At 31.0% G+C, this 16,389-nt stretch overlaps 2 protein-coding genes across 5 annotated transcripts in view; one reads left to right on the forward strand and one right to left on the reverse strand.

Annotated features, from left to right (window-relative positions):
* Positions 1–2,520: 2,520 nt before the first annotated feature.
* On the forward strand, positions 2,521–4,149 carry LOC105320267 (vitelline membrane outer layer protein 1). The gene is made up of 4 exons (XM_011418134.4): positions 2,521–2,630; positions 2,711–2,859; positions 3,157–3,357; positions 3,866–4,149. The coding sequence occupies exons 1-4, from the start codon at positions 2,624–2,626 to the stop codon at positions 4,112–4,114; spliced, it is 606 nt and encodes a 201-aa protein (XP_011416436.3). The 5' UTR covers positions 2,521–2,623; the 3' UTR covers positions 4,115–4,149.
* A 2,108-nt stretch (positions 4,150–6,257) lies between these two features.
* LOC105320268 (diacylglycerol lipase-alpha) overlaps positions 6,258–16,389 on the reverse strand; it is a 42,269-nt gene continuing 32,137 nt past the window's right edge. For 2 of the 4 annotated variants that reach the window (XM_011418135.4, XM_034476347.2), the window contains exons 11-19: positions 15,941–16,024; positions 15,717–15,794; positions 13,693–13,767; positions 13,235–13,377; positions 12,920–12,988; positions 11,174–11,246; positions 10,227–10,423; positions 9,163–9,304; positions 6,258–8,497 (exon numbers count right to left, since the gene is read on the reverse strand). In XM_011418135.4, the coding sequence (XP_011416437.4) occupies positions 7,295–8,497; positions 9,163–9,304; positions 10,227–10,423; positions 11,174–11,246; positions 12,920–12,988; positions 13,235–13,377; positions 13,693–13,767; positions 15,717–15,794; positions 15,941–16,024 (2,064 nt within the window). In that variant the 3' untranslated portion in view covers positions 6,258–7,294. The remainder of the gene's footprint in view (positions 8,498–9,162; positions 9,305–10,226; positions 10,424–11,173; positions 11,247–12,919; positions 12,989–13,234; positions 13,378–13,692; positions 13,768–15,716; positions 15,795–15,940; positions 16,025–16,389) is intronic. The other 2 variants (XM_011418137.4, XM_011418139.4) reach the window with 2 other exon arrangements.

Here is a 16,389-nt window from a genome sequence, read left to right on the forward strand (position 1 = left end):
GAATAAACCCATTCGATGTCATAACTATCACCATAATATATAAATTTTACCCTTTTATCGTGTTTTGCAAAACTCATAAGCGTAACTCGTATGAAATATAGAACTAATTTTTGCCTCCGATATGAGATAGGTGACTGCAATAAGCAATGGTCATTTATAAGGTTGCTCAATCCAAAACAGGTATCTCACCTTTTTGGGGGGAAGGGGGGGGGGGGGCGGAATATTTGAAATGTTATGTAAAATGTAAAAACAAAATAGGTTAATTGAAAATAAATCGATAAAAAAAACTATTAAAGGCTAAAAGGGCTATACATTCAATAATCATTTTCCACATCTAATATAAGCTAAAAACAATTAATTTGTTACAGAAATAAGTTTGCATTTAAAAATGATAATTAGCGATTTTTATAACAATAGTGATATTAATATAGTTTTGAATAAAGCCAATATTGTCTAAATAGCAAATTATATTTCACTTTTAAAATCTGCCCGACATTTGATATTTATCGTTTCAATTAAAATAAAATTAAAATTGAAGACATTTTTATGTACGGTTTGATATGTCCCGGGAAAATATTTTTACCGTTTTTTAGTATTTGCATAACAATGGATTTTCTTGGCCGTATATAATTAGAAATAGGTCAACAAAGCTGAAACAGTTAATTTTATTACATTAATTACATGTACATCTGTAACATAATTTTATTAAAATTTCATACAATTAAATAAGTAACATTTGTCATAAAATCTTAACAAAACAGATACGATCATTTAATTTCAATGTCAAAGTTAAAAAACTGAAGTGCCTCTTAACCTGTAAGGAACAAAGGATTACAATAGTAATTGCTAACTACAGTTCGATAAAATCATTAAATATTAAAAAGTCATCACGATCAAACATCTTTAAACACTAAAAACTGTATTTGGGGTATTATCGACTAATTTATTTAAAGAAAATTATGAAAATTGCGATAAAATGTTTTGAACATTAAAAAAAATTCCTTTGAAAAAAGCGTAGTTGAGAAGAGACAAAACGTTGAACACATGACTGTTGTTTATCACATGACAACCATTATAGAATATGTAAACAAGTGAAAAGCTGTCAATGTGACAGCAAACCGGGTCTTCTTTTATGTGAACTGTATCCATAATCCATGCCATCCCTGAATTGATAAACACTACCTATTGTATCCAATGAAATGGAGTACACTATATGCAATATTTTGCAAAAAAATGACTAAGTTTAAAAAAATGGTATTTTTTCATAAATTATCAGAAATCAAAATCCTAGCAATATGCACACCTCTAATATATGTACAACTGATTTGCAAAAGAACAACTTCCTATCTTGAAAACTATAGGAGGAGTTATCCGTACAATGAGGGTACCCTAAATTCAATATTTTGCCAAAAAATGACTAAGTTCAAAAGCTGGAATTCTTTTCATAAATTATCAGAAATCAAAATCAATTCGTACAATAAGGGTACCCTTTTGGCAGCCGCCCGCCCGCCATTTTCACCAATTCAATAACCGAGTTGAGAAAGTCAAGTTGTTTGAATCATTTACAAAGTATATAATTTATTGATATGTAAAGACAACATTTCAGTTTCGATTTGTACCACAAAAACCTAAATTTACTGAAACCATTTTATAGTTGGCTGACATATTCTGATTAGTTGTATTAAAAAAAATCCTTACAAAACGTACAAAAATTGCGGGAATTTTAACGTGTTTAATTTTAGAAATGAAGATATATAAAATCATAATTGGTTAATATAATCAAAATTATACTCTTATAAATATTGTTTATCATTAATAAATAAATCTTAAGAATATATTACTTTTCTGATGATTCAAAACAAAAATTGTTTTACAAAAATAAATAAATTCATAAATATGTGTAGGGGTGATTCCTATTGTAGTATCTCTGCTGAATGCTTAGAAAGTGGCCATGACATTTTTATATGTTTAAGAGATCATGCTAAGGTTAATATATGAACTTTTAAAGAGCATTCCATTAGCAGGTTCCTCCTAAATTATAGGTGATACTTTGAGCTTCATGATGGATTGTCACAAAATTATTTATTAAATCTAACTAATTTGATAACGCAGTTATTGTAAATGTTAAGTCAAGTATAATTCCAAATATATAATCTTTAACAATAGAATACTTATCTTTATTTTGATACAGATTTCTTTTTCACACAGAGCTAGATTTTTAAGTTTACAAATATCCAGCCCTCTCATTATAAATTGTTTATGTACACTATTTTATCCTCAAGTTGCCATCAAAATTACAGCTACTATTAATGTTAAAAACTTGTGTATTGTGAAAATCTGTTGTGAAATTTTATACATTTAATCAATTTGTTAGTTTGAATCTATTGCTACAATTGATCATTTATTTTGTCAATTATGGTAACAAATGTTTTGAAGTATAAACGTGTAGCTATTTTTCATTTTTCAATAGAAGTCACATGTGGATTGCGATGAACACTACTGATTTTGGTGTACGAGTAAAATAAAACTGTTTCCTTAATCTGAAAATCAGTGATGAAAAATTACACCATATGAAGTATAAAAGTGTTGATAGTTAATAAAAGCAAGTAAAACATCAACCAAAATGCAAGGTATGAGAGTTAAAGCAATAATTTTATATGCATTTTTCATTATGATCATTTTTGTTATTAATACATGAGAACCTTCATAGGTGGATTTTTACTACTGATTGCATCTCTTTGTGTGGGGGAAGGACGGGAAATTACAAAATCCCTGTCTGTCCAAGGCGGGAACTGGGGTACCTGGGGACAGGTGGTATACTGTCCTGAAGGGAGTTTTGCCGATGGTTACAAGATGAAGGTATTATGTTGATATTTACAGCGTATATTGGCACACATTAAATGGTTTTTTACTTTTGAAATAGGGCATATAGTGTAAAACTATTGCTGGTTGAGCATTGGTTTTAAGTTAAGTCTATTTCTTAAGAAAACTAATTAAAACATGTAGCAGGATATAAATAGGATAATGGTAAAATTATTTTTTTACTTTTATATATGATCAAATTCAAAGGAATATATTTCATTATTAACAAAACTTCCTGAAATAACACGGTAAGCATTCATTATATTAAACATACCATTTAATTTTAATATTCAGATTGAACCACCACAAGGCTTTAGAGATGACACGTCGCTCAACAGAGTATCACTATCTTGTAGAGATGGAACCACCTTAGAGGCTTCTGGTGACGTTGCACCCCACCCACACACAAAATCCTTCGGAACCTGGGGTCCAATGACGTCCTGTCAGAGAGGGCACTTTATTACATCCTTTGCTCTTCAGGTTGAGAGACCACAGGTGAAACACAGGTTATGGCATTTTGTTTACTGTAAATCGATCAAAAGTCTTTTGGTTGAGCAAGAGTCGCGACAATTCTATCTAGTCATTAACATTTCACTTCTTGTAAGAGACGAATACACTAACCTGACTCTGATAAAAAAAGAAGAAGACCTTTCTCAGTGTGATCTAAGGCAATAAATAATTTCAACAACCCCCCCCCCCCCAAAAAAAAAAACTTGCTTATTGTCAGATCCTGATTATTTGTTCAACTCCACATCACTAAACATGTATCTAACAATTGAATAAATTGTCAGTTACATGGTTTGATTTTCTACAAATGTTGTTTTTATTAAGACCTTTTTTTTAATTTAGGTTTTTTGCAAACATACCTATAATTAACCCTTGTGTTCGTCTTAAACATGTTCTTAGGTCAAATGAGAAACAAAGGGTCTTTCAAAAAATTTGCTCAAATTTGTATCTACTTAATTCATTTAATTCTCATCACGGCACTTTAATTTTTCCTTAGGGATCGGATGACGATACCGCTGCCAATTTCGTTAAGTTCACGTGTCGAAACATAACCAATGGCGAGTCTTACGTCATGATGCAGCAGCCGGGGGCTGGGTACTGGGGAACATATGGACCGTGGAGCGAGTCCTGTCCCCTGGGGTCAGCTGTTTGTGGAATTCAACAGAAGGTAGAGCAATATCAGTCAATTTTGGGAGACGACACTGAACTCAACAACTTGAAATTCTACTGTTGTAAACACATTTAACAACTTTCCAAGAAATTAAATGTATGAGACTAGGAGACTTTGGTTTTTTTAAAAAACAATCGTCGTCGTCCGTCTTCTTTTTCATCCTACTAAATAATAGTGTATTCTTCTAACGTTTGTTTATTAAATTCTTTTCAAATCATCGTCCAGTTCACATATTTTAATCATTCCAATGATATTCCACTTAGAATATAATAATAACATAAATACAATTAATGTATATGTATAAAAATATGTATAAACACATGCGTCGTTCTGTTAAATTAGACAGAATGATAAGTTTTGTGTAGGTTTTCCTTTAAATTTTTTAAAAATGTAAAATTTTCGTAAGGGACACGCGCACTTTGGCACATTGTTTGTGTCCTTGGGGGAAATTTATATAATTTTTTATGATGCTATATTGTGGACCTAACCAACATTTTTCAATTTCAGAAACAGCGTCCGTTAAAATGAAACCTTTAATATATCAAAAACAAACATTTACGTAACTTGTCTAAATATACCGTGATAAAATTACGCACAAAAGATCCTTGACATTTAGCTCAAGTAACTTACAGAACTCTCTAGTATTAAACTATATTTATATATATGAACTGCAAAAACATGCCTCAGTGTGACTTATTAATGTGATTAAATTTTAATTAAAGCCGACATAATGTGGGAAATATATTTCTACAGATTAATTACATGAAATAAGATTTATGGAATGTGATTTACTAGGCCAGATTGATCAAAAAGTGTTATGAATTAATATGATGTAAAGAAGATTTACAAACAAAATTATCTTAAGATTCTTCTTTAGAAACAAACTACGGGAAACCTTAAAGCAATCTGAGCTGAAAATTTCATTTTTGAAATTTTTGAATTTTTTTTTTTACGAAAATGTTATTTTCTACTAAATTAACAAAAAACATCATGGTTTTTTTTAATTTCTGTTAGCTTTATTTTTGTGGGAAAAGCCGTTAAGAAGCCTTAATTGAAGCAAAATTGATTTACTGTCGTCCTGTACAAAATTTTAAATGCTATATATTCCTTATAAAAGAAATCTTTCTTCTGACAAAAATTAATAAAATCTTATTTATCACAAAATTTAAGTTACATGCAGACTTAGCATACTAGCAGTTTTTAGAGCAAACTAAAATTGTAAAAAAAAAATACAGCTCATATTGCTTTAACCTTAAAAAGAACCGAAAACGGTTTTTAATTATATTTGCTAAAAAGCAACAAATTTTGACCAAGGTTTTGGTGTTTCATTATTAAACAATTAATGATGCTATGAAAAACGAGCGAAACTTAAGATAATTTCAGACAATTTGAATCCCCTCGAAAACAACTGTCAACCACCGCTTCGCGTCGGTTGACAATGGTTTTTTTCGGGATGTCAATTTCAACTGTTACCCTCACGAACAGGCACTTCTTATATAAAGGTTTCACGTTACATGAATTTAAATACTGTTTTTAAAAACCCACAAAGACTGGAACATATTATATTTGTCTTCGAGAAATATCGTACCTTGTACAGTAAAATACCTAAATAACAACAAATACCACAAAATGATGCATTTACTTCGATTGATGGTAATAATGTTGAGATACTTTAACCAAATTTAGGGGATAAATCAGGTTTAAGAGAATCAATATTTTTTTTAAAATGGTGTTACTTTAACAGCTGCGTTCAATAGCAATACAAAATTCAGGTTAATGGCCTGATTTATTTAATTTGATGGAAGCATATTTCTATTCTTAATTCATATTCATAAGATACAGGTAGTAAACTTGCAATTACCAGCCTGGCTCATTCCGTTATTTTAGGGCACTAATTATTGATATGTGAATAACAATAACACTCCACAGTTCACAAAAATAAATATCACATTTTATGGGTAATTAAAATATTTGATGCTTTAAAATAAAATAACTAGGTCTGCCTTAAAATACCTGAACTTTAATCACCAAGTTTGGTTATTAATTTGTTGATACTATCTTGATTTTTTTTAAAAATTGGTTTTCTTATAAAATCAAAGGAAACATGAAGTAAACTGATGTAACAAAATAAGCAAATTTTTCGTCAAAATGTTAAAATTCAATAAACACTGTCGACAAAATAAGAAAAAACAGCATTTTAGCATGATTTTTATTTGATATATGAATGAGAAATTAACAACTTCTTAATTCTCAAATAATACATCTTATGTATGCGTATAAAAAAAAAATGATATTCAAGTATAGATAAAACTCGGGTAAAATAAACAGACTCAACAAATTAAAGGGTTTTTTATAAATAAATGTGATGTTAAAAACATAAGATTGCACTAAATAACTCCAATGGCACCATAATATAATTCATATAAATTAACATTAAGTACAAATAGTTTAAGGTAAAACGAAATGAACATCTGATAAAACGTCTTTAAGTACCAATGATATGAACGGATTAATACAGAAAAACAACTTTTCATGATATAACCCATACAAGTATACATGTCATTTCCTCTTGACCGACATCACTACATTAATCGTTTTATGTAATTTACCAAGTAACAGACTGACATCGCTACATACTTATTTTTATGATTTTTTACAGCAGAGGTGTAAATTTTTATATCAGATACAAAATTCATATGTAATGTATTGAATGAACTAAAGTCTACTTAAAAACCATGCATACATTAACCAATTAATTTTTCAAGTATCAGTTTCAAAAACAAAATAAAAAGCAAAAGCGTGGACAAATATTTTTATTCATTACATAAAACTAAATCAAAAGGTTTTAAGTTTTTATGCAATCTAACAGTGGATTGGGACCTTTAAATAAGGAAATATATCATAGCTGTCCGTGATAACGGGCATCATAGTTTGTTAAGTACGAACTCATTGACTGCCTTTTATTCACAATTGTATAAAGGAGTATAGCTATGTTATAATTAAACATTTATGAAGTGAAATATCAACGGATTAAATTTCTATAAAGATGTTTTTTGGGGGGAAATTAATGTGTTCAAAGCTAGTAGTCACAATATTCATATCTGTAGTTGGCTTTTAAAAGCAGTACCTGCTGCTTAACTGACAGAGAATGCACAGTTTTAAAAACAAATTTAAAAAAACCTAGTTTTAAAAAAAATTTGTGTTTGATGATTTAAAATACTTTCGAACTTGTGTAATAACTTATGAAATACTGCATCAAACATCACTTTCCTCCAGTGGCAGATCAAAAACGTCATCTGACTGCACAGAGGACAAGGGCTTCTCGGAATCAGAGGAGGGGGATGTTAATGCACTTAAAATTTCAGCCGAATTAGAGCGCATTGGACAAGTGACTTCATCCTCCTCCAAGGAATCGAGCGACTCTCGAATGGGGAGCATGTTTGATGAATGATAAACTTTCGCAGAATCTTGTAAATGTGCTATGTCCCCTTGCTCTTGAGACCGTTTCATGACGAATTTGTCAGAAAGTGTTTGTATATGAGATTCTGATTGTGATGTTTTTAACGTTTCCTCTGACTTAGTACAGGGATCTTTATACTGGCATGTAGACTGAATCCGATGAATTGTTTTTTGCATTGGGTCAAACTCCTCGTGAACAGTTAATGATTCTGGTATGGACTCGTTGCTGTGTAAGACTTCTTCTAACGGGGGATGGTACGCCCCAACACCATGAGGATAACCAATGTCTGCAGCCGTATAATAATAATTGGGATCTTCGTATTCCGCTTGTAACGTATCTTCTGGTGAATGTCGTTCAGGATATCTAACAGAAAGTAGAGCCGCACTCTCTTTTTCTTCATCGTTTGGTACAACTACAACCTCCGCTGGACATTCCACCTCTGAATTAGTTTTGATTAGAGGTGGATTCCATTCAACAACGGCACGCGTTTTCACAACATTTCCATTACACTTTAACGGAAGCTCTGCAGAGTTTCGAATATCCTCATCTAGGCTCTGTTTCTTTAATTCAGGAGACTGTTCAATTGTTTCTAATGTTGGTGGACTTTGTAGGGATAACCTACAGTTGTCTCGACACTTGTCAAGATCACTCATTTGACTTATAGAGTTCAAGACACTAGACCTTTCCGAAATCGTATCAGGGCTAGCCAGAGGAGCTTCTACCGGATCCTTGCTTTTTAGATCCAGAATCAACTTGGGTTTTTTCTTTGAACTATTCAAAACTAGTTGTCCATCTGGGCCTATAGATATGTCATTTTCTTCTTCTGTCTTTTCGTACAGGTATCTAGGGAGGGTTTCCACTTCAATGTTCACATCTTCCTGTTTTAATGTCCCTCCTTTTAATGTATCTCCAGAGGGAGAACGTTCGTCTAGAAACGCCTGTCTCTCTTCTTCTGACAATACTCTTTCAGGCTTTGGTGGAGCAACATTTACCAAAACCTGCATTACAGAAAACAATGTTTTATTCAAGTCGTTTATTTCGTTAAATTCATCTGTGTATTCTATGCTGTTTGTGTTGCAGATCCTCATTCATCAATAGACCAATCAAAACTTGTGTAGAGTGTCTTTTAAACAAGTTATTCATATTATATATTTCAGGAGCATATACAATCAAATTACAAATGAAAATGTACATTAATGCACTAAATGACTTCAAAAAAATTGGAAAGACCAATTATTACACTTCGTTTCAAAGATTTTATCTAGCCATTGAAGTACGTTTTAATGTGATTAAAAATTAATGAATATATATCTATTTTAACTTGAGCATTCGTCTTGTGTACTCTAACCATCAATATGCAAAATAGTCAATGTAAATTATCTTATTTAGAATTCTATAGGTAAAAATATTCTTTAATTTATAATATACCATGTAAAAGGATGCCTTTATTATTAAAATATATATCATTATCTTATTACAAAGAATAGTAAAAATTATTTTTTTAAAATGCAATGCATTGTAAAAAAAATATTTTAAAAATTCTTCATATCTGACATTGATGAATAAAAAAATCATTTTGAAATAAATTCCGATATGAGCAACAAGTTTTCTGAAACGGTTAACATAATGCTAAAAAAAAATGAAATCTGAAAGAAAGAATTACCTTTTCTAAGGCTTCAAGAACATAATCCGGCATATGGTCATTTATCATGGAGGGTGATACAAGCACTTCATCAAAGGCGCTGTTATTGGCCCAAATCGCCTGATATACTGGCTGACGACTCTGGCAGCAACCGAGTGATTTCCTTAATACAAAAACAACGTCGTTCAAAAGAAAGAGTAACCAATTGAAAGTACAACATAAGAAAACACAAAGGAGGCATGTATTTCAAAATTTATCGTTATCTACTTTTTTGTTATTTATAACTCGAATTGCACTTTCTATATCACAAAAAATGTTTAAAAAACCGAAAACAACAACACGTGACGGTGAAATATTTAACGAAACTAGCATTACTTATTTTAAACTTTATTACATATAGTGGAAAAATTGTACCCTTGTTTCGTTTTGAAATTTAATTTTTCTAATTTTTTGTTTTATGGTTTACATATAAATTTAACCAAGTTAAATGTATAAGAAATTAGACACAGGATAAAAATTAACATATAAAATTGAAAGTATAATTAAATAATTCTTTTTTAGAATTGATCTTCATAACAACCTTTCATAATCCTACAACTGGTATGACATCCATACATATTTCATATCAACATATCAGTAATCAATTATTCTTGACATTCATTTAAGTTGACAATGAACTCATAAAAGGCAAAAATGGAAATCACGTTTCTTTTTAACTTAAATCATCACTAGAATTAACTAGAATTCAGGGTCATTTTTGTTCAACTGTGAAATAATCCAGCATATGTAAAATGCTGCTCTCAAAGCGAAATGTTTAATTTGGATTTTAATCAGTATTAACTGATATAATGTCTAAAGTAATGTCATGGACAAACTGCCTTTGTCGTTTTAGCTATACTAAAACAGAATACTTCTCTATTTGTTTTTAATCCATATATCCTTTAAGCATATCCCTTTTTGATACTATTAAATCTACTGGGGTTAATTATTTAGCCCCTTAATTTCTTTAATATTATCTAAACCTATGGGCCATGTTAGTGTTAAAACAGAATCGCGAAAAACACAAAGATATGATTAGGACATGCCTTTTTCCGGAGGGGTGGCTTCTGACGATATGTATTATTTTCCCTGGCGGATAGAGTGGAGTGTGGGCAGAGAGGGCAATGTCGTCGTCCGAGGGATGGGCCCGGATATCCCGTTCCATCTCCACCCTCACCTCGTCTAGGTTCATCTTCCTGGCCTCTGCATTTCCACAACACACTCCTCGAGCAATTATTTTCCACTGAAATTTGATTTAGTTATAGACTTGCAATCTGTGAAGTTTTAAATCTTGAAGTAAATTGTATTGTAGATATGTCATTGTTCTACTATGGTTAGTATGATGATAGAAGTAACAACATTCGTTTTACAAAGAATTAGTTGTTGAAACCTGCGTGTAAATGCACCAATCCTTCTGCAATGTCGTGGTTTGTTAAATATTTAAAATATTTTGTTCTATTTGTAGTTATAACAGTGACAAGTAAATTGCACTTGTTGTCCAAATACAAAGAGTTACTCATCATTAAAAAATCCACAAGATGCATGTTTCTGCTGAATCGTACACAAATTTCGTGCACAAAGTGTACTGTCACTTGAAAATACGGGAATGTTGCAATGGACGAGATATCCTATTAATGACAGATCTCGTGACAGAAACGTGTTCATCAAAACTCATCTAGGTACAAACATTCTACAGAACTGTATTCAAAAGAAGAATACACGGGCTTCCAGGCTCCAGATATGCTAATACCAACACAACTATAGCTGGTAAAAAGGAATTAGGTCATATTTAAAGTGCGTATTTTGAACAAATCACGTTCCCATTAACTTTCCAAGGTTCTTTTTTTATTACAAAAGATAGCTTTTGTGGTTACCAAAGAACCTAATAAGTTAATTTATTTATACTCCATTCGCACAAAAGCCTTTTGTCAGACTGACCAAATAATGATGAACTCATTGTCAAAAATGGGAAACGCTTAAGAAATCAAACTACCTTCGGCTCCTTGCTGTTTTTGATGACGTTGATTAAATCAGCTCTAAGTACTTCTAATTGAGAGAGACCAATTCTGTGAAGATTTCAAAATAATACATTAGAGCCATTAGTTTAACATCTTGTTAAAAATTTAAACAAAAATGACAAATATAAAAATGGTGCAAAATTTAAGGTAAACCATCCAAGTATGTCTGCACTAATAATAATTTACTTAAAATATACTTTTTAATTGTAGATTTTTATTGTTATGGCAACAGAGATCAAAATATATAAATGTAACGTATTTGATGTTTTTTGTAAATATCATATTTATCATCTTAAATTATTGTCATAACTTTAATATTGTGAGAAATGATGACAGTGTTGATAAAAATATTGCAACAATAGTTTAAAAAAATTTAATCGCTTAATAATCATCTTTAGTTTGAATTCTATAAAACATAAAGTTCAATTCAAATCAAATTAAACCAAGATGATGATTGGCTGTCAGAATTAATTTACATTTTGTTATTTACCAAGTTTCTTTCAAACTTTGTTTGTTGAGTTGCCACTTTTCAATAAATTCATCTATACCTTATGATTAAAGCTATGTACACGCCATAATTTGCGTCAATTTTGAATGACGTGGAAAATACATATGTTTGATTACTTATAAAAGTTACCTTTCAAACCTCAATTCGATCACGTAACAATGATATTAAATTTTAAACAATATAAAATATCTATATTCCTGCCAGGGAAGTAATGCCTCCAATTAAATACCAATGAATCGCGTGATATTGACAGCTAATTGTAGACTTCTATAAACAGATGGGTGGAGGTTCAAAACCTTCGTAATTGCTATAGTTTCAGGAAATGAAATAATTTTTTTCAGTAAAACATAAATTGGTACTATATATGAGTATGAATAAAAGAAAACAAAAACACAAGAGTTTGTGAGCATTTGAGACACCCCTGAAACAAAGACGTATCTGTTTTCCTCTAGCTGGCTATTGTTGGTTGTGAGTGCTATCCTAGGCTATTTAAACATGCAAAAGTACGGGTATCGTGAATGATAAAATATTACATTGAAGTATAGATGAATATACTTCAATCAACAACAGTTAAGTATCAACAAAATCGTGACGGATATGTAAATTAACAAACAATAACGGTCATCTGCTTTTCTGCGAACATGCGTAATGAGGTCGGTTTCGCTCTTCTTTAATAAATATTCGTGTTCAGGCATTATTTTGATAAATAAAATTGAATTCACCATTGTAATTTACAGAATAAAGGAAACTTTTATAAGCAAACAAACATATGCGTTTTCACCTTAATTCAAAATTGACGCTAATTATGGCGTGTGTAGCTTTAAAAATTATGTTCTTTTCTGATTTATAATGCTTATGTGTATCTTTAATATAATAATCCCATTTGAGTCTTAAATCTTTTGACTGAAAATTTGTAAAAGCAGCATTTTGAATACATTACATTTTAAATTAAAGGATTTAGATATTGATGTCTTGTGTATGTAAAGAATTAGAAAAAATTCACGTATGAAATATGTATTATTGTAAAGGTTTTTTTTATGAAACATAATTCCTTATAAATACGGGATGAAAAATAATTCAAACCAATCAAACAAGAAATATAACAGTACTATGCACTAAACTTAGACAAAATCCTTAAAGTCACTTTTTGGGATAAATTTAAATTTAAGACAAACATACAGTGTCTAAAGGAATATCAATTACAGACACGTACCGTGGCACTACGTCTTTCCCAACAACAATGGACGTGATGAAAGACTTTGTTTCTTGTACACAAGCCTCACTACAATACAACGATCATAATAAAATTAAATAAAATGTATAAAATACGGAATGCAAACGGTTTTTATTTCAATTTGTCTTGTTTTCAAACAAAAGGATGACATCGTACATTTTTCTTGCAAAGAAATAGAAAATGTACAATAAATATGTTAGAGGATATAAGGCTTCAACTATTTTGTGTACTTTACAATACACATTTTCAATGGTGAGCAAGTACAGAAATAATTAAATGCTATGCCATTTTTACCTTAAAAGTCCGCCTGGAGGGGAGAATGCGTAGCAATGAAGGTTTGGGAACTCCTGGCGAAGGAGGATGGCCAATATGGCTGCCGTTCCCGCCCCCAGAGAATGTCCAACGGATACTAGATCATAGGTCTCGTCCACCCCGTCCTAAATAGTGGATCAGTGTCACCCAAACAAGCAGGTTATTGTACATTTAATTCACCAGGCCTCAAGACCATAAACTAATTTACAATATAATATGTAATCTACTGTGGTTTCATCAATATTCGTTGAATGCTATTTTTCGTGGATTTCGTTATAAAGTTATCCACGAAATTAAGTCTTCACTGAAGTGCAATTTCTATTAAAACCTTGTATTGATAGGGTCATTGGCCACGAATTTACGAATCCTTGAAACTGTGATTTTCACTTATTGTTGAACTCAATTTCCTTCACTACATATAAAAATACAATTATACATACCTTTGCAAAGGCATTTGTTAACAAGCCATCTTCCTTTAGCTTATCTCTTATATACACTGCTGCCTGGACCATTCCCTGATACAAATAAATAATAAAAATACTTTATATATATTCTATTTATTACTAAATATAAGCTAAAAGATAGGGCTTATCCTACCAACGTCATTATAATCACTTTTTATGAACGCAGTTTGTCTATAATCTATTATTACTAGATTATTGCACAACATATTTTAAATGCTAAGGATCGAATATTATTTATATGCAAATAAAGCATTATTTCTTAACAGACTTAAGTTGGAATTTAACTAAATCCATAAAACAATCTGAACAAATATATGGACAAAACGGGGGGAAAACGGAAAATTCTCACAGAAAGCTGAGAACATAATACTAGTATTGTGTGAACTATCTACACACTCAGATATATATCTACACAGATATACATTTCACAACAAGGAAACAAACTGAAATCTTGTGTGAAAATTGATGAGCATTGTTCTTATTGCTGTCATTTTGTCCTTGCTCTAGGTGAATTTCGCTCGAACGCTGCTCTTGTTCCGAGATTTACAACAGTTTTTATTCCTCGATGCTCTCAAAACCAACACTAAATCTTAAGGATTTATTTAAATTGCTATCTGAATGCAAATCAATATCATAAACAAATAGATTGCACATTTCATTTCTCTAAACAGAATATAATTTTGCCGACCTAAACAAAACAAAAGCTCAACTCACTTCATATAACATATCAAATTCTTTGCTCCTTATTGCTTTAGAAAAACAATTAAAATAAGTTATTACAATGAGGAATATATCAAATATTGTCAGACAAACAAGCAAAATGAATTTTTTTTACGAGTTTTCAGAACAAAACATCCTTTGACTGAACCATTTCTTTCAGTGATATTGTGGTCAAAAGATGTGAATGAACAACAAACACGTAAAACTCGACAAAAACTTTAACCAATAAGAATAAGAGCACTTTGTGGAATCCACTGCTTCATTCAATCTAAACTCGGTTCACCGCAAAGCATCGCTTCCAAAAATCTGTCTTTGTGTTAAGATGTAAACAACATTATCATAATAGGTTCTGTCAGAAGGTGTGATGCCTCGAACCGCAGAGTTTAGTAGGAGTACTTCCTCGGTCTGTGGCAGTCATTCATAAAATATATTTTGACTTTTCACTCACGAAGTTATCTAGTCAAGAACTTCGTACTTATGAAAGGTGAACATTCGAAATAAGGAAATATTCAAGTTGTTATTGATATGCACTGGACATAAGAAGATCAAAAGTAACCGGTGAAACATCGAGAAAAAGTTACTAGTAACAGTATTTGCATTAAATAAAATATTGATGTTTTAAATTTTATTGAAGAACGGGTTGCGTGATAAGCACCAGGCCATGTCAAAAGACCCCTTAGAGTTTAGGCAAAGGAGTCGCCCTTTGGAAAATATGAGCATGTGTCTTATTTTGGGCGTTTTGACGATTTTTCCTCCTCCTCTGTCGTCTGGCGCATTTTCTATTAATTATGACGATTACTTATCGTTCTCCTGCCTACTACGCGGAACACTACATTTTAACACTTAAAAAGGAATTATGAAAAATAAAAGTTCGGGGAAATGATTTCTTGGATCGCAAATAAATAATTTGTGATTTTTTATTCAAAACTAAAATGACTCGACTGATTTATCCACCAGGTACTGTTGTTTTTTTTCGAAAGGATTTTTAAACATATACATCTCCAGTGTGTGAGACTATTCAGGAGAGAATGTGTAAAAATAGGTGTAAGCAGAATACAGTCTTAAATCACTGGTTACATTTTTTTCAAAATGACACGTAATATGCCATTTTGATTCAACTTCGTACACAAAAAACAGAGCTTTATTGAATTATCATATTACATAAAACTTTTAATTGCAAGTTTCAACACAAGTGCATTTTGTGCAGGTGTCCTGAATTCCACTTACTACAAAAACTAAACAACGCTTCATTCCCTTGAAGAAAATATAATCATACGTACCTTATGACCGACCCACGTTTCTATGGGTGGATTCAACGGAAGGATTTCAGCATCAGCTTTAAGATCTGTTAGCACGTCCTATGAAAAGGACAATTATATTTTTGATTTTACTTCTTTTTGAATAATTTTATGACCAGCTTTGGTGGCCTTTAAAAGCGATATAAAAATCACACGTGAAAAAAAATTTGACCCAGTGATTAACGAAACATCTTAACTTGGGTTACCTGTAAGGAGGTTGTCCCACGAACACAGATAACAACTTTCTTGTATTTGTGATCAATGGCAACATAGAATGGCGTTTCTCCAATCTATCATAGTAAATAGGTATACTGTTCAGAAACATTTTATTAAAGTGATAAAAACATTTTCATATTTGAAATCTGATGGGGTTTTTTTTCAATAAATGGGTTTCATGCTCAAAGGGAAGTAATTCATTACCACATCATTCATTTGTAAATCATACCGTCAAGCATTTTTTACATCATTATGTAAAATGATTCGATAATTTTAAACTTTCAAATAAATAAATTCTTAAATATCCGTACATGTTCATGATGATTTGTACGTGATCAATCGGTGTTTAACAATAAAAAGTTAAATTTAAGATATGTAAATCTGAAAAAAAAATCATTTTTCTGTAGATATAACTATAAGTAGAGTAAAACAAAAAAAA

The sequence above is a fragment of the Magallana gigas genome, chromosome 9 (assembly GCF_963853765.1).
Source record: "Magallana gigas chromosome 9, xbMagGiga1.1, whole genome shotgun sequence".
In the NCBI taxonomy this organism is placed as follows: domain Eukaryota; kingdom Metazoa; phylum Mollusca; class Bivalvia; order Ostreida; family Ostreidae; genus Magallana; species Magallana gigas.

Coding starts and splice junctions, on each gene's coding strand:
- LOC105320267 (XM_011418134.4), top strand. Junction 2,860..3,156: donor CCGATGGTTACAAGATGAAG/GTATTATGTTGA, acceptor TTTAATATTCAG/ATTGAACCACCACAAGGCTT. Junction 3,358..3,865: donor TTCAGGTTGAGAGACCACAG/GTGAAACACAGG, acceptor ATTTTTCCTTAG/GGATCGGATGACGATACCGC.